Source organism: Molothrus ater, chromosome 7 (genome assembly GCF_012460135.2).
Source record: "Molothrus ater isolate BHLD 08-10-18 breed brown headed cowbird chromosome 7, BPBGC_Mater_1.1, whole genome shotgun sequence".
Lineage (NCBI taxonomy): Eukaryota > Metazoa > Chordata > Aves > Passeriformes > Icteridae > Molothrus > Molothrus ater.
Window position 1 is genome coordinate 30,753,561 of NC_050484.2, and position 23,968 is coordinate 30,777,528.

Genomic DNA, 23,968 nt, shown 5'->3' on the forward strand with positions numbered 1-23,968 from the left:
TTTTATTATTATTATTTAGCCTCAAGATTTCTGAGGCTAAATCAACTGCACAAGAAATGTAGTCAGTTAGTAGGTGGGGAGGTGAGCAGTCCATCCCCCATGGGTCTCAGATATCCCATCTCTCAGCCTCATCCTATCTTTTCCCCTTCACATCCTTTTTGTCAGGCAAGACAGATTTTCCTCTGAGGGAACCAATGAGGCTTCATGACTTCCTCTTGTTTTCACCTGGGATAAACCAAAAATATCTTTAGAAGGGGTCAGATAAAAGCAAGAAGCAATGGCCTCACAGGTATGTCCCAGTTTTGGCTTGGATAGAGTCAATTTTTTTCACAGTAAGGCTTGTGGGTTTTTTTGTGGAAGCAGTGCTGATAACTCAGGGATGCTTTCCTCATCCCTGGGCAGTGCAGTCACAGGGCCAAGGCCTTTTCTGCTCCTCATCCTGCCCCACCAGTGAGGCAGCTGGGGGTACCCAGGGAGTTGGGAGGGATAGGACAGCTGAGCCCAGGGATATCCCAGACCCAGGTGTCTTGCTTTGAAAAGACAGGTCCTGCTAAGGAAGGCAGGAGCCTCCCTTGAAATGGACAATGTAAACCTCCTCCCTCCAAACTGTTATAATTTTAAATTAAGGGGCTCTCAGGCAAAGATATGGGAATAGGAATAACAGTTCTTTACAAGGAAAATTAAAATTAAAATGCAGTAATACACAAAAAAAAGCCAAAACCAAAAACCAACACTGCCAGAGTCAGAAGATAACCTGTTGGTGAGGGTGTTTGTGTTAGTCTGATTAAATGGTGGCTGCAGTCCTGCAGTGACAGGTGTGGTTCTGTTGAAGAAATCCTGCAGAAGGGTGCAGTTCTCCTCTGAAGGTTCAGTGCTGGTGCAGATGGGTCCAGTGTTCCTCTGGGAATGCAGTGGGAAAAGGCTGCTGTGGTGTTCCAAAACTCAGATTATATCCAGGTAGGAATGCTTGGCTCCTCCCACTGGGTGGAGCACCTCACAATGGGATGATGGAATTTTATCAGCCATGCCGTGACGCTCACTGGCCCATGAACAGAAGATATCTTCTGGAGGGAGGATGGAAGAGATAAAGAAAACTGCCCTCCTGGTTTTAGCAGCTGGGCCATGAACAGAAGGTAACTGCCCCACCTGGTTTTAACAGGTGGCAATAGAATACACACTTTTGGTTACATTTTGCATTGCAACCTAAGACCACAGGGCATCAAGCTCAGCACACAGAGCTGGGAGGAGAGGAGGGAGGATGAAGCAGTGGTGTTTGCCTTCTCAAGTTTCCTTTGTGTGTGACAGAGCCTGGCTTTCCTGGAGATGGCTGAACACCCTCCTGCCCACGGGAAGTGGGGAATGAATTCCCTGGTTTGATTTTCTTGAGAGAACAGCTTTTATTTCACCTATTGAGCTGTCTTTATCTCAGCCCACCACTTTTCTCACTTCCACTCTTTCAATTCCATCCCTCATCCCATTGTGTGGGAGTGAGTGAGCAGCTGAGTGGGGCTGAGCTGTCACCTGGGGTTAAACCACAACAAGATGCAAATAAAACCTGGCATCCCCTTGTGACTCAGAGCAGGAACATCTCCCAGCCTGGGGACAGAGCCCTGAGGCAGCACACTGCACACCAGCTCCATGGCTAAAGTGGCGCTGGGGCACCAAGGGGACCACTTAGGGACACAATTTTTAATAACTTCCCTCACCACGTGTCATGAGGAGTTAGTGGCAGATCCCTGACATTTGTAGAACAGACTAATTCAGAGGCTGAGAAGTCCAGAGAGGATAATGAAGGTAGACAGGTATTGTCTAAATGAGAGAAGAAAAAGGCCACCTTGTATATATAGGAAATACAATCCAAAATGTGGAATTTTTATTCAGGAAGAGAATGAAGCCTTGAAAGCAACAAAACAGAAGTAGCCTGAGAACAGACTACTAATCAGGTGAGTGTAAGGTGAGCACAAACTGGTAAATATCATCAAAATGTGACCATGGCTCAAGGCTGTTCCCTGAAATAGCCACAGGTTCTGCTGCTCCAGAGAGAGTGGAGGCAGGCAGTGCCCTGCATACACTGGCAGGATTGGTGAGGAGGACAGCAAAGGACTGCTGAGGATCAGGAAGAAGGAGACATGTCAGCTACACACACTTGAGGATTTTGCAAAATTGCAGCATCCAGAGAAATGCAAGCAGGTTTCAATAGAGCTGTGTGTGGAGGGAATGTGAATCAGCCTGCTGGAAGGGCAGGAAACCCTCCCTGACAGCCAGATCAAGCTGCCTGTGAAGTGCCACAGCTTCCAGAGGCAGGATGGGAGCATCCTGCACCCAGCCTGGACCAGCATGAGACAACTTCCCCCAGACACAGCCACAGTCCTGGCCCAGACAGCTCCTCTGGCTGCCCCAGAGGAAAGCTCCCACCCCAGCAAGGCAGTGCTGCTCCAGCAGTTTCCCACTTAGCTAAAGATAAAATAGAAACATTCCTGATTGCTCTTTTTCTGCAGTTTTGGCGAAGCTTCAGCGTTACAAACAAGAGTGACATCTTTTTAGGCACTTCTAGTTTTTGTGCATAGCAAGAAAACACACTTTTCTTCCCATGAAATAGTGACTGTTCTCACCACTAAATAGCTGTTTGGATTTTCATTACATTTTCTACTTGCAAAAACCCTTGGACATGGGCATTATTTTAAGCTAGCTCTAGCAATGATACTTGAAGTCATAACAAAAATGGAGCTTTAAAAGACCCTTTACAGCTCTGATTTTCCTCACTTCTGCCTGGAGAGCATCAACATTTTTGCTTGCTTGTTCAAGGCAGCATTACTGAGGATCTAATACACTTATGGTATATTTTTAAAAAGACATTTCTCAAGCAACCTCCCCAGATTACAAGCAGTACCCCTTTTTTATAGGTGAATTTTTGGCTGTACCTGGTGGTATCCTGGAGCAGCCTGGGATCACAGGGATGCCACACAGCCAGGGCATTTGGATGTGACAAGCAAAACTCCTGTGCCATTATGAGATTGGCTGCAGCCTCATGAACCAAATCCTTTTTGCTCCCTTAAAGTGTCTTTGCTAAAAGGTGGCAATGCACCAATCTGGAGCAGGCAGCTGGTTTGGTTTGTTTTGTTGGGTGGGGAGTTCCTCCACTTCTCTGACAGAAGAGCCAAGGGATGCACAAGGTGTTATTGTAATTAAACCCCCTCTGTGCTGAAAAACAACTGCACCAGGCAGCCCTGTGCCAAACAAGTGCTGTGAGCTCCCAGGCTCCGCACACAGTCCTGGCTGACCTTTACAGAGCATTTCTGCTGTGCCATTAATTTTCACAGGTCCCTCAGGTGGGCACTTCAGAGAGTCTTCCCTCGCTTTGCACGCTGCAGTTCCAGGGTTATGGCATTTTCAGACACAGCAGCCAAAGACCCATGCAGGCTTATTTTATTTAATGGGTATTTTTATATGCCCTTTAATCAAATATTTGGCTGCTGCAATCATCTTGGCTAATGAATGTGAGCAGGACCCCTCTGTGTTCAATGCCTGGGTTCTTCTCTTCATTTCACACCCACATCACACCATTCCTCCCCTAATACAGGGACATGGGTACAGGGCATCTTGTCAGAATCTAATTTATAAGTTCCAAGCATTACTGGAATCTATTTCTTCCTTTTGAACTAGAATCTGAAATAGTGAATTAGTTTCCTATAAGATAGCCCACCTAAATGATTAAATCTGTGACCATGTTGCTAATTTAAATAATCTGTTTTTAAAAGCTATTGAAAAAGCTCCACTAGTCAAAACTATTTTCCAAGGTCTTGCTTTATTTAAAAGCACAGTCCTCATAAAAAACACCTCTGAATGCAACCACTTAAACATATTTTAAGCTGTCCAAGAGTTACTTGGGCAGATTTACCAATGTCTGTGCATTGCAGATAATGCAGGCAAACACTGCAGTGACAAAGGGAGGCCAGACAGTGTAAGGTCCTGCTTTCAAAAATCACATCCCAAGTAGCAGTCGCTGCCCCAGAAGAGCTCCCAGTAATTACAGCCCCACAAGAAGCATAATGGGATGTAACACCAAGCAGATTCTGAAGTTCAGAGTACACCTGTGGTGCATCCCAATTCTACAAACAACCACGGCAAACATTATATAGCTTTCCTTTGGGGACGAGTGAAAATTACACACAGAGGGGCTGGAAATCTATTAAGCCATTCAGCAGGTAATAATTCCTGCCAAATCAGGCAGTAACGTTAGCTGCTTATTAGCTGCATTAGATACCCGCAGACAGAAGGCATCCGGCACCGTTCTGTGGCACAGCATTAGCCCTTGATTTGTTTCAGGCCACTTGTATTTGTCACCCTCCCCCTCAGGAAGCCAGAGCCACCACCTGGCGTCAGTTAGCTGGAGGCTTCCCTCTGTAAATTGATCTTTGTGAATTAAGGCAGCAGAAGCTGTGGGCTGAATTACACCCAGCTGCGTGCAGGGCTGTTTCAGGAGGAGATTGTATTTTCAGCGCAGGTGAGCCAAGGAAGGGATGAGCAAGTTTTGCTGCTCCAGTAAATCATACACTGAAGGCTTTGTGGTTTTCCCCAAAACACAGCTGCACCCAGACCAAGGGCTCCAGCAGCAGTATTAGCACTTGTAGCCAACATCAGACTTAACAATAACATGATCAATGCTCCTGCAAGAAAAGAGGAGAGAGAAAATGCATCAACAGATATTTTATAGGCATGAAGTACAACAATTTGATTAGTTATGCGACTCCTTCACCAATTGTTGGGTAATAATCTTGGAGAGCAATCTAATTTAAATTTCTATTTACTGTTATTATATTACAGCTGCTAAGAGCAAGAGCCTGTGAGTCTTTCCCCTCCTTTTTTCCTGACTGCATTCACTCTTTTACTGTGGAGCTGCTTATCCAAACCCCCATGTGGAGCACACAGGCAGTAACCCCTCGGGCAAAGGGCCCCAAACTGCAGAGGTACCATCCCCACTGGTGTTTAGAGAGCTCAGGGACCTCAGTGCCATAAGTGACCATCCCTCTGTCTTGTAACTTACTCAAAAAACACACCAGATTTCAATTATCACATTATTTCCATGTAATACCTAAACATCACGGCAGAGGGACACCATATAAAAAATATTATCCAGTTAAGTCACTCAAGACTTGCACTTATCACATAAAGACCTGGTTGTTAAATGGTCTTTCCCATCACATCTTAATTGTTCACTTTTAGAGGGCAGATTTGGAGTTTCCTGAGCCACTTCTGTCTAAAATCTAATACACATGACAGCTTCACAGTGTGTGATCCAGCTGTGAATCAGTAAAATGCCTTTTCAATATTGCCTGTGCACATCAATATAAAGACAATATTGAAAAGTCAGTTGTGTTTACCAAGCTAACGTTCACATTTTACGTGCTCACTTAGGCCAGTGCACTGTGTCAGTGGCAAGCCAAGGCTGTTAAGGCAAATACAAACGCTATAAAAACTGAATTAAGTTTTTCTCTATCTTTGCAGTTGCCTCTTATTTTATACTCTCCTGCTCCTTTTTTATTCCCCATGTGAAGCTGAGCACCATCCCCCTGCTGAAATGCTGACACCTCCAGTTATAACTTCATTGCAGCAGAAAAGCCTCAGGAAGATGAGTCTGGATCCTGCTGCCAGAGCCTGGGTAAGGGGTGGAAGGTGATGGAGGTCACCAGGCTGGGCCTGGTGTTGTATTTGCAGGGAATGCCCCAAAGAAGGCAGGAATGATGCATCTGACTCCGTGTTCTCAGAAGGCTAATTTATTACTTTATAATACTATATTATATTAAATACTACACTATACTATACTAAAGAGTACAGAAAGGACACTTACTGAATGCTAAAAAAATAATAATGAAAACTCATTACTCTTAAAAGAGTCTTGACACAGCTTGGCCCCAGTTGGCCAAAGAGTCAAAACAACTCACAGCAGAATCCAATGAAACAATCACCTGTGGGTAAACAATCTCCAAACACATTCCACATGAGCAGAACATAGGAGAAGCAAATGAGATAAGAATTGTTTTCCTTTTCTCTGAGGCTTCTCAGCTTCCCAGGAGAAAATTCCTGGGCAAAGGGATTTTTTTCAGAGAATGTGAATGCCACACCACAGCAGTGTCAAAAGTTCCAGGTTTGCAGCAAGGAGTCTCTCAGCCCTGCAGCTCCTTCCTTCTGCTTCTTCACCAGGTATTGATTGCTTATCATGTATTGGAGAAGTGCCTTTCCTGATCCACCACCCCAGACAGTGAGAGGAGCCCCTGTACCATCGTTACCTTCCTCATTATATCCGGACATTTGTCCTTCCTTAGGAACTTCCAGTCCCCCTCTCTTCTCCTCTGCTGCTCAAACACACCCAAAACTAAGTATGTGAAGTTATCCTTATGCTGAACAATGGGGAAAAAAAGAACCAAACCCAAATGGTATTTGAGTTGAATCAGGGCTTAAATGCAGAGACAATTTAAATCCTGCATTGTCATCAATACCCATGAGGAGGAAAGTATTTTTTCCTTTGGGAAAGATAGCAAACAAAGCAGTAAAGGGACTTCCATCACTTTCTGGCTTTGGCTGCAGCAGCAGGTGGCAGGGGTCACACATCTGAGGGGACTCAGGGGATGCACCAGGGGATTCACAGCAGCCCTAGACCCCAGAGTCCTGCAGCAGCAGCACCTCCTCCTCTGCCAGGATCAGGGCTGAGGCAGCTGCCAGCACTGCCCACCAGGGAAAGGAAAAACCTGCAGATAGGATCAGACAGGTGCAAATGTTTACTGCCAAGAAAATTTCACATTTCCAGTGCGTTTCGAATGAAACTTTTAAAAGCATTCTTTTTATGCCAGTGAATTTCCCCTCAGATTTTTTATTTAAACTACTCTGACCTGCTTGAATTTCTGCAGAGCAAGAACTCAGTGAAAATGAATAAATTGCTACACAGCTATGTATTTAACAAGAATTCTATTTCTCTGACCAACAGCCCGTGTACCCAGCAGAAGGCATGCATCTGGTCACAAAAGCTGGCAGGGGAGATGCTTGGGTGGGCTAAGGAGCACATAAAGAAAGCTGCCCCTTCTTCCCAGCCCATGATCCACAATGATCTGCAGGATTCAGCCCTGTGCAATCCTTCTGCCCAGGTCCTTAACCTTGCTCTGACTGCTGGAGCCAAACACATTTCTCATTTAAAGGATAATTAACCTTCCAACTGAAAGGCAGGGCTCCAGGCTGCACGGAGGTGCTGCTGGAAGGAAAACCAGGGAGACCCCAGCTGCAGGTCTGTCAGCTCAAACCCCACCTCTTGCTCTACACAAGCTCCAGGTGTGCTTTATCTGTCCCTCCAACACCCATTTATAGCATGGTTAAACTCTTAGGGGGTTGGAAAATAGTGTGCCATTTGGTTTCCCTGTCCCTTGGAGGCTGGAAAAGCTGCAATTCTCAGCAGGGTTAGAGTGGGTCACAGCACCTGGAAAGCAGAAAGCAGCTAACCACTGCTGTCCTGTAGGTTTTTCAGCTGGGAGGAGGTGGGAGCAGGCATGAAGGGGAAGGCTGTGCTCAGGCAGCACACCTGAACCATGACCATGGTCTGGACATCACCACCAATGGCACAGAGTCCCCCAGTGCCCATGCCATCTCTGGTTTCTCAGCCTGGTGCTCAGCTCTGCTGCCATTGCCACAGCAAACTCATCCCATTCGTTAGGGGAATTATGGACATAATGGAATAAGAAGATTAAAAAATAGGACAGCAGTTGCAGAGTGCTACAAAATGAGACATTGACCCCACAGATCATAGAGCATTGTCTCCTGTCATCCCTTTGATCATTAGTTTTGATCTCTTTAGCTCTTTGGAGCACAGACAATAAATGAGAAACCCTTTCCCTGAGTATAACAGGAGGAGGAGGGGGAGAAAGGGACCAGAGCCATTCAGTGGGCAGTATTTGTGCCAGCAAAGATCTGCCATCACCACACAGATTCCCAGCACAGAGGCTCAGAGGCTTTTGCCACATCCAGCTGGAGAGGAGTTGAAGTATAAACTGACCAAGTCCACCACCAGAACAACCCCAGGAGCTCCAAGATCACCCGGGAAAACACATGGGCTGTGCTGTGGGATTGCCCTGCTCCATAACCTGTGCTCAGCCCCTGGTGCATCAGGCACTGTCTCACCTTTACCTTGCAGACAGCTCCATGTTTGCCTGACTTGGACAGGTTTTAGCAGCTGCCAGGGTGCTGCAGGGCAGGCAGGCTAAGACAGTGAAAGGACCAGGAGTTAGAGGTGACTGGCCAAGCAGAACAAAATCATCCCCTCCCTCAGGGTGCTTCACAGCTGAGGAAAGGTGTATCTGCCCTTTTTGAGCTCGCTGTCAGCTTGCACATTGGGCAGATAAACCATATTAGACATTTTGTAGGTCAGATGGGTTAATGGAGGTGAGAGAAGAGCAGAAGGTTGGCAGGTCATGACTTCATGAAATCAAAGTGCATTAGCAATAATTAGAGGAGTTCTTCTATAAAAACTCATAGCTCTGTGAAATACAAGAGGCACACACAGCTGCTACCCAGCTCCAGCCCAGGACCACTTTCTGCTTGGGCTGAACACTGTGATTACACCAGAGCAGCCTGATTATGGCTCAGCTCCCCAAAACAATGTAAAAACTTTCCACTTCCCCCAAATCAACTCTCAGGTAACAGCACAATTTGCTCAGGAATGCCTGGTGAGCCTTACTGAGGGCAGTGCTGAGACATCTGTGCAGGATCACCACAGCCGGGTAAGATTACCATTACCCACACCTTGGGGGGACAAGCTCAGCACCCTAAAAAACCACAACAAGCAGAGCTCTCCCTGCCTTTATCTCTGCCTGTGGGATGGGTGCATGCCCGTGCCATCTCCTGTGCACTCCCCACGACCAGGGGCAAAGAAAGGTTGAGGTTGAGAACTGGATTGAATGAGAGTGCAGAAACCTCCTCGCAGTTACCCCCTGAAGGGGTGTCACATCCTGCATGTGACATCGCAGCCATCTATCCCCTGAAGGGGTGTCACATCCTGCATGTGACATGGATTCCCTTTCAGTGCCCCTGCAGAATTCCCTGTGCCGAGGGACGCAGTCCTGCTCAGCACCCACAGGTGAGCTCACTCCACTTCTGGCTGGAGCAGCTGCAGGAGACACGGATTCCTTGGCTCCAGACAGAAGGACAAGGCTCTAATCCTGCAACTTGCCGTGACTCACCAGCCTTCCGGGAAGGTTTGCCATCAGATGCTTGTTCAGTCAGCTGCTTCTTCCCAGGCCGGTTGTGCTGAGGGGTTTTCCAGGCTGCAGCCGCGCAGGATTTCTTGTAGGAAAATGCCATCGTGTGGCAGAGTGTGAAACCCCAGCCTGAACGCTCCTGCCGGGCAAAGCCTCACGCAACTAAACACGTGCTGCAGTAAGGCCAACTGCAATAATATTATTGCAAATGGGAAATTGCAATAATAGTATTGCAAATGTGCCACAATAAGGCCAATTCCCCTCCCCTCTCCACAGTGCTTCGGCTGCAACTCTGCATCACAACAGATTCGTGCATGCCCCTGATTTTCTGGGTTCATTGGGAGATAAACCAGTTGCTTCGTATTTGTTATTATTGTTTGGGGCACAAATTTTAGTATTTTTCACCACTAACACAGTCTGGCTAAATCAGAACCTGGAGAAGAGAATAAAACCAACCCACAAGTAAAGGCCACCTTTGGGGGTTGCATCTTGGAGCAGTCCCTGCTGGCAGAGCCCTTGCCATGCTGAGGGCAGCACGCTCTACAAGTCAGGGATGGGCACACCCAAAAAAGACCAGGGGTAAATTTTCCATACAGTTGAGTAGCCAGGGAATTTAGCCAGAAAGGAGAGATGTATTTAAACCCCTGCTCCAGTTAAAGTTCATTTATTAAAAATATTGGAACTCCAAGATGCTAAAAGAGATGAGTCCTGGGTGCTCATATTGGTCAACTTCTAGGCTTTCATGAATGGCTTTTTCTGTGCCAGTCTGCCTTTCAAACAAAACATCTTTCTTGATATTTGAATTCATGAAAAGAAGAAAAAAACCCAAGCTTTCTTCTCAGCCATAGCAGTGTTACATCCTTCATATCAAGCACTACATCTTCAGCTCCTATAAACTAATTGCTGCTGTGCTCTCTGGGCCTCCCTTCAGCAGTAAATGCATTCATACTAAAATATATATTTATATTTATACTGCAGCTTTAGGGGAAAAAACTTACAGCCACTGTGCTTGCTACTGCCCAAACAAGGATGGAGGCATTGCTTCTCATGGAGGTGAGGGACACCTGCAGCCAACACGGGCCAGGCTCTGCCCTCCCTTTGGGAAACCAGCTTCTGATAAAAACCTGGAGAGGAAAGAGACATCTGCAGCATCCACATGGGAGCTGGGGTCTCTGTCCTACTTAAAACAGGAAACTCACAGGCATGTACTGGAACAGAGGACTGGCACCTAGAGCTGATTATTCCAGCACTTTGCTTCTGTGGGGGAAATTTAAAAAAATAAAAACAAAAACTAAGTGACACTAAAAAAGTATTTATCTTCATTTTACTGCCGCAGGAGTTTTGGCCTGCACAGTTATCAGGCAGAGAGGCTGCACAGCACCAGCCCACAGCTGGCAGGAGCTCAGCCAGCCCAGCATTCACCTCCAGGCAGTTTTTGCAGTGATAACTCATCCACCCCAACAATACCTAACACTTGGTACAAACATTTGCACAAAATGAAGAGATGAGCCTACACCAACTTGGCCGTGACCTTTGACTTATTCCAAGCTCAGCTGCATGAAACTACCAGCTTTTAAGCCAATTAAACCTAGAGTCCTACTCATCTACTGGAATAAAATCAAATTCCTGGAGAAGGGTGAAGTAAGCCAAGTTTGGGCAGGCCAGACTGCAGCTGTTTAGTGCTCTTTGCTGTATTCTGTGCACAACCAGCACCGCTCCTGCTCATCCTGCTGGCAGCAGGACAGCAGAAGTGCAAATCTCCTTTATAGAGATTATATCCTATAGAATCAGTAGGTTGGAAATGACCATCTCAACTTTCAGCAGATAGGGAGAGCCTGCTCCTGTGTCTCTGAGATTTCCTTCTTGAAGAAGGTCCAGCCTGCCTGGACTCCTCTGCCCTTCAGGATGGTCTCCTAAGGGATTCTGTCAGCCACTCTCATCCACAGGACACAAAGCTATGCTGTGACATCAGTCCCATTAAATCCTCCTACATGGGTTTAAAATTGCTTTCTTCATGTAACCACCCCAGTAACAAGCATTTGGAGAAAAAAAAAATGTAATTTCATTCTATCCAGGTTTTTTTAAACACTTGCCAGCAATGAACCTTTTGGATGCTTTAAGCCCAGCCCCATACAGAACAACAATGGGAAATCCACGTTTCAAGATTGCAGAGGGTTTTCCTGGAGCTGCCTGTGTTCCATTGTGTGCTTTACACAATCCCTGGGATGACTGACCCAGTGGCTGCTCAGCCCTTCACCACTCACCAGCAGATCTGATTTGGAGCTGGTGTTACAGGTACAGAACAGTGATGTGAACAGTGAGTGGTGTGTTTAAGTATTGATGACTCTCCATCTCTCCACGCAGTCCAAGTCATTAACAGGAGCTGCTCATACTTTTTTTTAGTTCTTTTAATACACTCAAAATCAGCTGTGGCTGTGTAACTTCTCCAAAAGTACATCTACAGTTTAACAAAAAAAAAAAAGAAAAAAACCTCCCACTTAAGTTTCGATCCCAGCTACCAAAACAAAATCAAATGGTCGTGTAAGGGTATGGTTGCCTTCCATTCTCTTCTACACAAACAACAAATAGAAGCTTAGAGCCTCAGAGCAGCTTCCCTGGGGTCTCAGGAAGATGAACTCACACTCAAGGTCTCTCTACAGCTGTGTGTGGCAGGAAGAGGAATTCACTCCTCTTTGCACTTGCTCACTGTTATGTATATGTGTGTCAGGAATTTAAGCTTTTCAAGCGAATTTTTAAGACTTTTTTCCCAGAGAGGAAAAAGATCCTTGCCTTATCTTCACACCACTGCAGTGTATCAAAATATCCTGTCACTAGACTATGATACAGTGGCAGAACCAGGACTGCTGGAAAAGCACAACTCTATTTTTTATATATTTGCCCTATTGGTCTTCCTTACTACATGAATCAATCTACAGTTATGACCAAACTGAGTTAAAAAGTGATTTATAAAAAACTGAAACACTGTATCACTGTTAAGGAGATATCACTAATAGTTTTGCAATAAATTTGTCCAAAATTTTCTTGTTTGCATCATGTTCTGTTTGATTCCAGCATGTAAATTTCTTACAATGCTTACTGTAAAAACACTTTCCCACATTTTATCGTTGTTTTGGAGTCACCTTTACCAAGTTTTGAAGCTCTAGCAATAGGTAAGCTTCTCTGATGAAAAATGTGAGGCTTCTTTGCAACTCAGAAGAAACCAGGATATCTCCCTCTTGTGGTTTTCTATGCAAACAGCCTCAACTCCCTCTGTGGGCTCAGAAGTGCCTAAAGAAGAGTTTTCTCTCATCAAATATCAACAAATTGTAAGCAATTCCAGTCACTACATAAAGTGTTCTTCCTAGAAAGAATGAGAAAGAGATTGTTTTCACTTTATTTTTATCTACATGGTATTTTCTTGCAGAAAAACCACAGAGATTGAAAACGCAGTGCTGACTCCTGAATAGCACCACCTGCAAGAAAGTGGGGGGAAAAAAGTTACAGAACAAAGTAGATGAACAAACCCAACAGTGGAGGAGCTGTCAGGCTTCTCTAGGTAAGTGCTAGCTAGCTGAACACACAAACTGCAGCTCTAAAATGCTCACACTTGAGTTACACAAAGCACATTACATCTCTACCTCACAGACCAACCTCACTCCTCAAAAGCCACAGCGGATTTGTAGGGACCCATGCTCAGAACTTCCCATGTCATGAGATTAACAAGTCTGACACCAACATAAAAAGAAATTTTGTGCCTTTATTGGAATGGTGTTAGGCTTTAAATACACCAAATTTTGATAACCTGATTATTTGGTTTAATTAGAAATGACACTACAGAACTGCAATACTGGTCCAACAGTCTTGTCTTTACTTTTTCTTTTTTTTTTTTTTTTTAAAGCAAGAGATAGTATGAAAATGCACCAAGTAATCAGAAAGCACTAGCAGGCATTGGTTAATCCAAGATAGTAGCTTTTAGTTCCAAAAGCACTCGCATTGTATGGAACCCAGGATTTAGACTGGTCATGATTTGCAAGAGCTAGTTGCATGAGTCATGACTTTTTTTCTTTTTTTTTTAATTTACTTTCAAGTTGGTCACTGGTAAATTTTTTTCCTCAAATATTACAGTTTCTTTTATTCATATTTTTCCTCAAAGTATAAAAAAGTATGAAATATAAACAAGCTCCTGTATTGCACCCATGAAGGGGTACAATGGAAGCATTAGAGAGCTGACTATCTACACACCATCAAATCCCATCAAATCTTGGATAATTCATTAATATACAAAATATCAGGGCACAGAAAGAACTAAAATCCACTTTTTTTGTTTTGTTACGCACAGGTTCAAATAATCAATCTAAAGAAAAAAACGTGATCATTTTGGCTTTCCACTACATCCGCATGTTGAGACACTTATTAAAATGATCCTGCTTAATTGTGTTTGGTCTTTTTCTTATTGTCAAGTCATGTTTGTTATCTTAATACCAGCCATCAGACAAACAAGTAATCAGAAAGACTCTTCCTCCTCCCCACTTCCCCATCGCTGACCCCTGCAGGGCCAGCTTTAAGACATGACTCCAAACACAGGGTTGTGACGACAGATGCTAGGGCCAATCTCTTCATAATCTTTTTTGGTATGGCATACTTGGTAGAATTCAGGCTGTAAAGGGAAGGGAAAAAAACATTAGTGTATGGTATAGACACCTTAATTAACAATATTAACTTTTATGTAGCCAGTGGAAAAAACAAAGATAGTACATAAATCCTAAAATTAACTTACATCATGTGTGGTTAAACACCAATGCAAACAATATATTCTGCCACAAAACTAAAATGTGCCATTTAACAACTCACACAAAACTTTAACTCAGCTTTCTTTTGCTCTTCCAAGTCTTTGAAGTCTAATGCAAAAACAGGGAAGGTATATTTACCACCTGAAGCCTATCAGAAATTCCCCAATCACATTTCATATACAATGAAGGTGACGTGAGAGCTCCAAAAGCCCAGACAGAATGGCCCAAACATTCTCAGCTTTACAGCTAAACTCACTGTGGAAGCCAGCATTGATCCTCCAAACCAGACTGCATATCTCTGCATATGGTGTGTAATGACTTGGACATCAATGGGCTTGGGCTGTAGAAAAAGGAGAGAAAAGCAACACATTAAAAGTCACTTCTGCTGGTAAAAACCAGATCTTGTTTTAAAGGAGTGTATATGCCAAGCTTACTTTTCATAAATTAGTATTTTCATAAATGCTGTACACGTAAATTTACATTTATGGCATCAGACTTTCCCTTGTACAATGAAGAGTAAGAAACAGCTCCTGCTAATAGATAAGTTACCTGCTTTATCAGACAGAGATACTTCCATTCACAACCACTTTTTTCACACAATGTTCTGATTAATTTCTTGATGGACTATTTATTTATGCATTTATAAGGACTGACCCATACTACCTAATCTTTTTAAAAAAACACACTCTAGGAAGGTAATTTTCAAGTTTCATGTGATTATTCTAACAAAGCATCAGTTGCAGATTGGAAGTTTATCCAGGATCAATACAGTCAATCACGCTTTTCTGAACTATAGCACTCATTCCAGTCAGCCATTCCCTTTCCCTCCATAGGCACACAACCTATTCCTTACTTGTGCCAATCAAAACTGCCAGTGTATGTAACAGTTTCAAAATTTATTTTTCCAGCCCAACCAGCTGAAACAGTATCTAAAAATGTTCTGTAACATGTGTGCAAAACTCCAGCCAGTGATTCTTTGCCGTGCCTGGTACTTAGAATAGAAGAAGAATCACATCCAATTTCCTTACTCAGATTCTGCTTCTTTACTAAGTGGTACAAACCTAGTGAAGAAAACAGAGACTAAATGATGCTTCTTGGGCCAGAGAACTGTGTATGATTGAAATCTCAGAGTTGCCTACATGACATATTATAAAGCTCTGCTGGGGTTTTAAAGGATTGTTCGAGCTTGTCAAGCTAGATTGCTTCTAAAAAATAAATGAGGAAAATCAATTTCCTTTAAAAGGGAAAAAAACACTTTTTTTTTTTTCCTCTGCTGGTCTTTTCTTCACAACAGAAAGATGTAACAGGTCAGAGGTGTGCAGTGGAAAGAGCACAAATTAAGGATCACACAGTTTAGTAAAAACATGAAGTCCCTTATAGGGTTGTAAGATAATTGAGGTGGGAAGGGACCACATCATATCTCTGGTTTGGCCTCCTGCTCAAGGCAGGGTAAGCTATGAAGCCAGAGGAAGGTATTTAGGGTTTTATCCAGCTGAACCCCAAAATCAGTAATCTCCCCACATGTACTGAGGTGCTATCAGGAGTCCCAAAGCCTTCCCTTCTCTAATCAAGGCTCCCTCATTCCTCACAGGACACGTGCTCCTGACTCTCCTGGTGGCTCAACAACGAGCTCAATTCATTTCTCTTATCTTCAAGCTCAAGAGCCTGAGCACAATGAGCTGTAACTGATCAATAAACACCAAGCACAAAGACAGCTGCAGTGGCCAACTGCTGGTATGCCATCAGTGTAATGGATGAACCTCTGAAAAGCCTCTGTAAGAATATCAAATAAGATAAAGACATTTCAACAAAGACCACGATCACTGCAAGATGTTATTTGCACATTTCCAGGTAACAGATGCTTGTTAGGTGCATGAGCTGCAGGAACCAACCTTCAGTCTGCCACCACTAAGTTCTTCACTAAGTTTCAGCCTGGCATCAACAGTCCTTTTCAAGTCTCGCTGTAAACGGCGACCGAAGTCCCTGAACATGGTTGAGCCTCCAGAGAGGACAATATTCTGTTTTGAATAACAACATTTGTTAACCACATCTGAAAATGCAAGTCTCCACATTACCCACTTCCTAAATTCTAAATGTCTAAGTACAGTTTTAAAAGCTACAGTTAGCAGGTATGCTTTTACTGTAAATGATCTAGCATACGAGCATGACACAACATGAACTCACCAAGAGTTTGCCACATTAAAATTGTCTGTGCTTTAAAACCCATTTATATCTTACTACATCTCACCACTCTGGCTCAGTTTTTTTTTCCCTAATGAAAAAGCACATTCTGAAAATGTCTAAGTGAACAACAAACCCTTCTGCATATTGGATTAATTTCTAGGAAAATGGTTCGTTTTGCTCATTTGGTATTGGTTTTTAAGAGTTTCAAATATGTACCTTGAAAAAATTCCAATTCTTCAAAAACCCATATATAAAAAATAGACATTATAGCTACTGACCTTATATAGAGGACGTCTAACATCAATGGGACAATTCTGAATAACTTCATCTACTACTTCTGAGATTGGTTGCGTGAAGTCAGGATTAGCAAACTGCAATCAGGAATAAAATCAAGTCAAGTCACTGTGGGAACCACAGATTGCAAAGGAAAAGAGGTAAAGAGGAAAAAAAGGAAAGAACCATTCTGTTATACTAGAGATATCATGAAAACTAATAATGGAAACAGTTGTTAAATATTTTTGCTGCCATTTTAAGTGCTTTGTGTAGCAGCCTGGATTTTTATAAAGATTAGCAGCAATCAAGAATCAAAGCACACTGACTTGCAACAATAGCTAGTATCTATTTATAAGTAAGAAGAAATGTAAATGAAGATAATCACTTCTTTACAATTTTGCAAATAGGATTTCTATGCTATCATCTAAAACAAAGTCTAGACAAATCAAACCAACTTACCTCAGGATGGAAGAAAATCTCTGGCCCCAGGAATCTCTCGTAACCAACATCAATGGTAAATTCTTTCTTTGAGATAGCATTAATTCCAGTATATTGTTTAATCCACTTTGTACCATCTGTGTCATACTTGTTAAATTCTTTTACTAAGTCAGGGCAAACATAACTAAAGCGCTCCTGAAAATTGAATAGATACAGTTAGAACTATTAAAAATATAGAAAGCAGGTAAGACATTTCAAAAAAAATGTAGTGATTTAAACTTTTAGGAGTAAGTATTAAATTGGCAGATAAAGAATAGGCCTCAAAACAGCTGAACTGACATTTACTGTACACAGGTAGATAATGGCTCTGCTACTACAGATCATTTCTGTGCAGCACTGAAGGCTCTGGCTGAGCTAAATTACTTTTCTTCTGCTTCTCCCCTAAACTTCCAAGATTGCAAGAAATTAATTCTGAAATACATTGAAGAACTGCCAGAGAAACAAAATTGAAGTGTACTTTAAGCTGAATGTCTTTCAGAATAGCTTTGTTCTCTATGTAATGTGTATTACGAAAAAGAACACATTAATATTCAGAAAGAATATAAGAGCAATTACAGCTCTTTATATGACACATCCAGCCAACACTATTTCCTACAGAACATTACAATAATAATAGCAACAGGATAATAACAACAATAATGATAATGGAGGAGAAGAGAAAGGGGAGACAACAGGTGAAGAGTGAAATTCCAGGCCAGACTGAGCGAGTATAACCCAAGTGTAAACCCTGTTATTTCATGTTATTACATTAAGACATTTTTATATTACTTAGAATCAGGGCCCCATTACTCAGAAGTACAATTACTTTCAGATGTTCTTGTACTTTAAAATCGGATACCAAGCTATGATATAAAATAACTTTAAGATCTGCAGCGTTCACATTACCTTCACTGCTTTAGCTGTTTCCAAGGATTGTTCAGGAGGAATTCCTACTTCTCTCTCCCTCAGCAACTGCTGAATGAAGTATGTGATATCTCTGCCAGCAATTGGAATGTGTTTGATACAGCTGCCAATCACATATCCTTCAGCCTGTAAACAAAATTAATGGGGACAAAGGTGCTGATAAGAACTACTTTCATCAAAGCTCAGAGGGAGAAAGAAAAGCATGGAGTCTAAACTCCTACCCACTACCTGTGGTTCTGAGGCTAAAGCCCTTTAAAACTGGCTCATTTAATTACCACAAATCCAATTCTTCACAGTTTAGCCTTACTTTACTTTGCATGGCATTGGTTCATAATTCTTACAAGGTTAGAAGAACAGAAAGGTCACTAGTACATAAGGCAGACAAATCACTATACTCACTATTCCTTGGCCTTTATTTTCTCTTCAAAATGAGGTTACTCTTACCAAAAAGGTCAAGGAACCTTTTTTGGTGAAATATTATTTTAGAATAACTGATGTGGCCCTGCAGTCACAGCCACTGATGTAAGACGTTACAATCCACATGAACCAAAATTAATTTTCTGAAAGCAGGGAGAAAATGCATCATTTCAGGACATTAATTGAGACTGCTCAGAACATCAGACTGGCCCATCCTCATCCATCAATCTACCCTTACAAACCACACTCATCCTGGGGACAAGTATAAATACACTAAAAAAAAAGTCAAGTGTGCAAGGTTGGACTTCAACCCAGAGCTGCTAAATCCAAACAGAGGAATCCAGATATCACACTCATAAAATGTTTAAGTTTTCCTGTATGCACAAACCTCATATTCACAGAAAAATGTCTTACTAACACAGAAAATAGTATCATAAAAAAAAAAAATCTACCACTACTTCACTACAGAGATAAGCATTTGTTAATTCCTTTTTATCTAACAAAAATGGTAGAACATCACTGACAATTTGTTCAACATGTTTAAACATTTCAGAAGTAAATGACATTCTGCAAAGGAGGTTAATGCTTCAAATGATATAGACTACCTACTCTTATTTCAACTAAAAAAAAAAACCTAATCCACAATTCAGGAAAAAGTTCAACTCTTTTAAACAGTAATTTTGAACTACTAAGTAAAACTTTAAAAGTTTAGCTATAGAAGGTCTGAGGTGCCAATTGTTTCCTAAGCCTTATTAAAAATACACCAACTTTGATGAACAGTATGGACAAAGATTTAGCCACTATATTCCCCAAAATTAATAAGTAATTGCTACATGACAGTGTATGTTTGACCACCACCAATGCTACTGTTTTTAAAAAATTCATGTTACTGTGGCATGATAAAGCTTTGTACAGATTTTTGTCTTAAAATTTGTAATCTAACTTCATTCTGAAAATACAAATATATCTGGTACATAGACATGAATTTAGCTCCCCCAGGAAAGATGGGCAATAATTGGACAGTAAAGCAAATTATTGCAGCTCTAGGTGTTTATTATTTAATAAAACATCACAGAATCATCCAAAATTCTGCTTCAGCAACTTGATGTACTGGAAAAGATATTCAACTCTAGGGGTTGTTTTCTTTCAGTCAAACAGGAACTTTGCCATTGCTTGTATGCTGAAACACTACTACATACTAAATAGATGAAGAAAAACTATAAACAATACTAGCTACATCTGCCCTTGAATACTTTGTATTATTTCTACTTTATATATAAATGGATTGAGCTAAATGAAAATAAGAAGTCAAACTTTTTGTACTGACTACTGTAAAGAGCCTATTCATTCTTACCAGCAAGCCAAAATAGAAATGTGCTAAAGCAATTTCACTCATCACTTAGCATGGCTTTGACAATTCACCTTTTAAGGTAAGTCACTGAAAGACAATTAGTCCTGCCAAACTCAGGGTTACAGAGTTCTTCAAGAGTTTCTGCACTACAAAATGAACCAAAACTCACACCCACAGCCCTGGGAATTATCTGATGTTTTTGAAGACTCCTGTCTATACTTGAGTGTAGGTGTACATTCAGAGAACTTAGAGGACAAATAATTCTGCACTGAAGCTGTAGTGTAGCTGTGAGGCACACTTACCACAGGAATGACATGAGTGACACCATCTCCACTGTCTATAACTGTGCCAGTCAGTGTTCGCTCTCCTACTTGCCTTGATGTCCAAGATGCAGCTAAGGCAAGGACAGCCTTGGAAAAAAACACACTAAAATCAAATATTGGGAAAAACATCTGCCTGCAGACCTCACCTCCCACCACTCCTCCCAAGAACAAGCTGACACGCCCATGGTAATTCACAGCATGGAAACTGATTTAATAATATTATATATGTCAATACGACAGCTTAGAAAAAAGAGGCAGCAAAATGTAATTTTTGACACTTGCCTCATATTTTTTCAGCCATGCTCAAACACAGTTTTCCGTTACTTCATACTGAAAGGGATTCAGTTCTTGGATTAATAGAATTATTATGATGTGGTGTGGTTTTTTTATTTACTTATGATGCAACAGATATCATACTCTACTGCTCACAAGGCTGTAGAGGTAACAGAGGAACAGTGTCCAGTAACCACCCACAGAATCAAAGCATGTCAAACATGCAGTGCTGGAACTGCCAACCAGAAGGACATAAACATATTCCAAACACCACTTACACTGTTTTTTCACAGTGAAATTAGTTTTAGCACAAGGAAAAATACTGCAGCTGTGACTTTCACCAGCCCTCCCCTTACCTGAACAGCAATATATAGCCCTGGAACGTTGAAAGACTCAAACATGATTTCAGCAGTATATTCTCTATTTTCTGGCGTATTTAATGGAGGCTCAGTCTGTGAGACACACAAAAAAAAAAAAGAAAAACCCATGAGTTTTACTTACATTCAAACCAAACATCTGACTTTAAAAAAAAAAGAACCACCAACTCCTAACTTCTAAGATGAGTCATTCAACAACAATAGCATGTAAAAATAGTAATGGACCAAGGGTGCTTTTAAGAATCTATGCAAATTGCATTAAAAGAAAGAAAAACAAAAGTGCAATACAAACTACATCAGTTACTGCTTAAGAATTTACATCCAAGACCCCCTTTGTGTGCTGGCTAGCTCATTACAACTTTTGATTTCACCTGAAAGAATCAAGGACTAACAAAATATGTCAAAGGATGCAGTTTAGCACATTTAAAGAATGACATTTTTTAGATTTCTCAGTGAAAAGAGCTGTTTTCCTTCGGAAAGCAGCCACTGTAACACAAGTTGATATGCTCAGCTACAGGAATGTACTCAAATGAGAGAGGCTGAACATAAACCATACCATAATAGTGTGCTATAGCTTTCATTGAAATATCAAACATACTCAAGGCTCTAATCTGAAGGACCATTTTGGATAGTGCTACAGAATACTTGAGAAAAGAAAACATCATTCTTCCATTGCAGCAAGTGTGTAACAGGAGGGTAAAAGAGGAGTGAGTCAGATTCTTCACAAAGGTGTTGAGACAAGGGGCCAGGGACACAAAACTCTACTTGGGAAATCCTAAGTAGGTATTAGGAAGAAAAAAGGTAACTTAAAGGTGGTCAAATATTGAAAAGGGAGCCAGGGTTGCAATGGCATTTTGATCCTTGGAGATATTCACAGCTTGGCTGGACACAGCCTTGAGCAACTGGACCTAATTATTGTTTCAAGAAGATGAAGGCATTTAAACAGGTATGGCCAACACCTCTAATTCCAAACTTGGTCTATAAATATCACACTAAACCAAATTGCCTATTTCAGTGACCCTAAATAAAATACTAAGGAATAGCAGATGCTTCAGAATAACATTGACCTTAATTGAGATCTAATCAGCCCAAATATGACAATCAGCCCTTCAGTTCCACAGAAAATAAAAGACAGAAATTTACTCTCTAGATACTTCATCCAGATGGCAGTACTGCAAAAACAAAATAATTGCAATTATGTAAAGTCAAAACACAAGTATTGTTTTTGTCTCAAACATATAAACTTGAGATTATTGAATTCAGTGGAGAAGGAAAATAAGAAAGTGATGAATCAGACAATTTGGAGAGAAATGAGAAGAGAACAGAAAAATGTTTGCTGTTCAAACACACTGATATTTTCAGAAAATTAAAGAACCTGGATGGCTTAAGGCAAATCAAGAAAGCTCCAGGTAATTTATTTACTTTTGCTTTCAAAACACGAATATTTATATTTAAGAATTTACATAAATCAACACATTGTTATTCATCATACAGAACTTCTTAAGCAAGGTATAAATTTACCTACCAAGAGAAAATAATGGTCCTCAGGTTCTGCCCTTAAATACTTAAAGATTACTTGCTCCATAAACCTCTCCATCAAGTCCCAGTCTTCAACTATACCATGGCGGATAGGCCACTGGTGGAGAAAAATATCAAATTATAATTGGAAAGAAAAAGAAAAAAAAGAAACAAAAAAACCTAGAACCAAACAAAAAACCTGTTTTCAATTGCATTGAAAGTATATGATCTACACAGGTAAGAAACCTTGATTTAGGCTTCCCCTATTCCTGTGTGACACCTATTGAAAATTCTGATTCCAACCCTGAGTAGCAGAGACAACACATTGCATTTTCCCAGTACAGCAGAATGGTGGCACTGGGAAAAACCAAAAGTTCCCTCAGCCCAGTATTCCACTCTGATGCTGCTGATAGAAGCTGCCAAGGAACAAGAGAACGTGGCATTTCCACTTAAGACCCTCTCAGCCTCCTTTCACTTATGAAGGAATATATATATATGGAATATATATATATAAAACCGTGTTTTGTAAAATCCCACAAGGTCAACAAAAACTAATACCAAAGCTTATTTTCTATTTAAACAGAGTTAAATAAGATCTAAGCTATCCAAAAAGCATTCTTAACATTATATCTATTGTACACGTGATGTTTGCTAAAAAAAACAAACAGGATTGAAAAATTATTTTTAAAATTTTTCTGAATACCTTGGTTGCATAAGTTGGTTTTTCTATTGCTTCGTCCCCAATGAAGAAGTCTAAATCATCCACACCTTTCAAAACCCTCCTTTGTGCTTGATCCACCACTTTTGCTGACTCTTTGATAGCAATACCTTCAACAGAGAACACAAACATTATTACAGGTCATATATCCTGCACTAAAAAAAGAAAATCTACACTGGAAAAACAGACACACTGATCACAATCACTCTTTGTTTCAAGTCTAACTCAGAAAAGCTACATAGAACACTGATAATTTGACTTCCAGTCATGGGTAAGCATGGTAAGGACTCTAAAAAGTAACACAGCAACAGATTTAAATACAAATTTAATTGTTAGACACCCAACATGTAATCAGAAAGATAAAATATACTCAGAAACACTAAAATAGGATATCCTTACAGATCTCATTTTATTTAACAAACATGGTAATTTTCTGCACACCCCAATAATAATAATTTCAAGTATTATTATTAGTATTGCTATTCTTTCAAAAAGAATCACTCCCCAGCCATCAGGGCTGCAGCTCCAGCAATATATGCTGTATTTTTTCAAATCTTACTAATTGCCTTTAAACAGATGAGGAAATTCACATATCCAGTTAAATCAGCCTCAACTGTCCTAAGGCTGTGCTCCAAAAGCTCTTTCAATGGCAGAAGTATTTTTCTAGTTCTCACCTTCAGCAAGAAGTTATGTTTGCTCACAATTAAGATTTTAAAAGTTATGAAAAGCTGCAGTCTGAAGCCCAGCAGCCAGGGCAGCACAGCTACAGGACCTGGAAATCAACAGCTGAGCTCACAGATCCTCCTCATCCTCCTCCCTTCCCTTCCCACACCGAGCAACACAGGCAGCGCCAGAGGAACCAAGAAGCTGAGTGTTGTGAAAGACTGAACAGGATGGAACACAAGTCATTATTTTGAGCTCTTCAGGAAGAAAACTGAATCATAGTGCAACTTCTGTAGCTGCTTACAGGAGAGCAGAGAGGAAGCAGAAGGCTGGGGGAAGCCAAACAGAAGGGGGGGAGATGGGAAGCAGAAGCTAAAATCACAGGGAAGGAAATGTCGCAAGGCAGGTGCTTGCTGCAAGTCAAGACAGGAACCCTGACAA

General features: G+C 41.4%; 1 protein-coding gene across 1 annotated transcript in view; it reads right to left on the bottom strand.

The window, feature by feature from the left end:
• Positions 1-12,976: 12,976 nt before the first annotated feature.
• ACTR3 (actin related protein 3) overlaps positions 12,977-23,968 on the bottom strand; it is a 28,714-nt gene continuing 17,722 nt past the window's right edge. Inside the window, exons 3-12 of the mRNA XM_036386885.2 lie at positions 22,850-22,974; positions 22,154-22,264; positions 20,608-20,703; positions 19,958-20,065; positions 17,870-18,013; positions 16,946-17,119; positions 16,492-16,584; positions 15,922-16,047; positions 14,286-14,369; positions 12,977-13,896 (exon numbers count right to left, since the gene is read on the bottom strand). Coding sequence (XP_036242778.1) covers positions 13,801-13,896; positions 14,286-14,369; positions 15,922-16,047; positions 16,492-16,584; positions 16,946-17,119; positions 17,870-18,013; positions 19,958-20,065; positions 20,608-20,703; positions 22,154-22,264; positions 22,850-22,974 — 1,157 coding nt within the window. The 3' untranslated portion in view covers positions 12,977-13,800. The remainder of the gene's footprint in view (positions 13,897-14,285; positions 14,370-15,921; positions 16,048-16,491; positions 16,585-16,945; positions 17,120-17,869; positions 18,014-19,957; positions 20,066-20,607; positions 20,704-22,153; positions 22,265-22,849; positions 22,975-23,968) is intronic.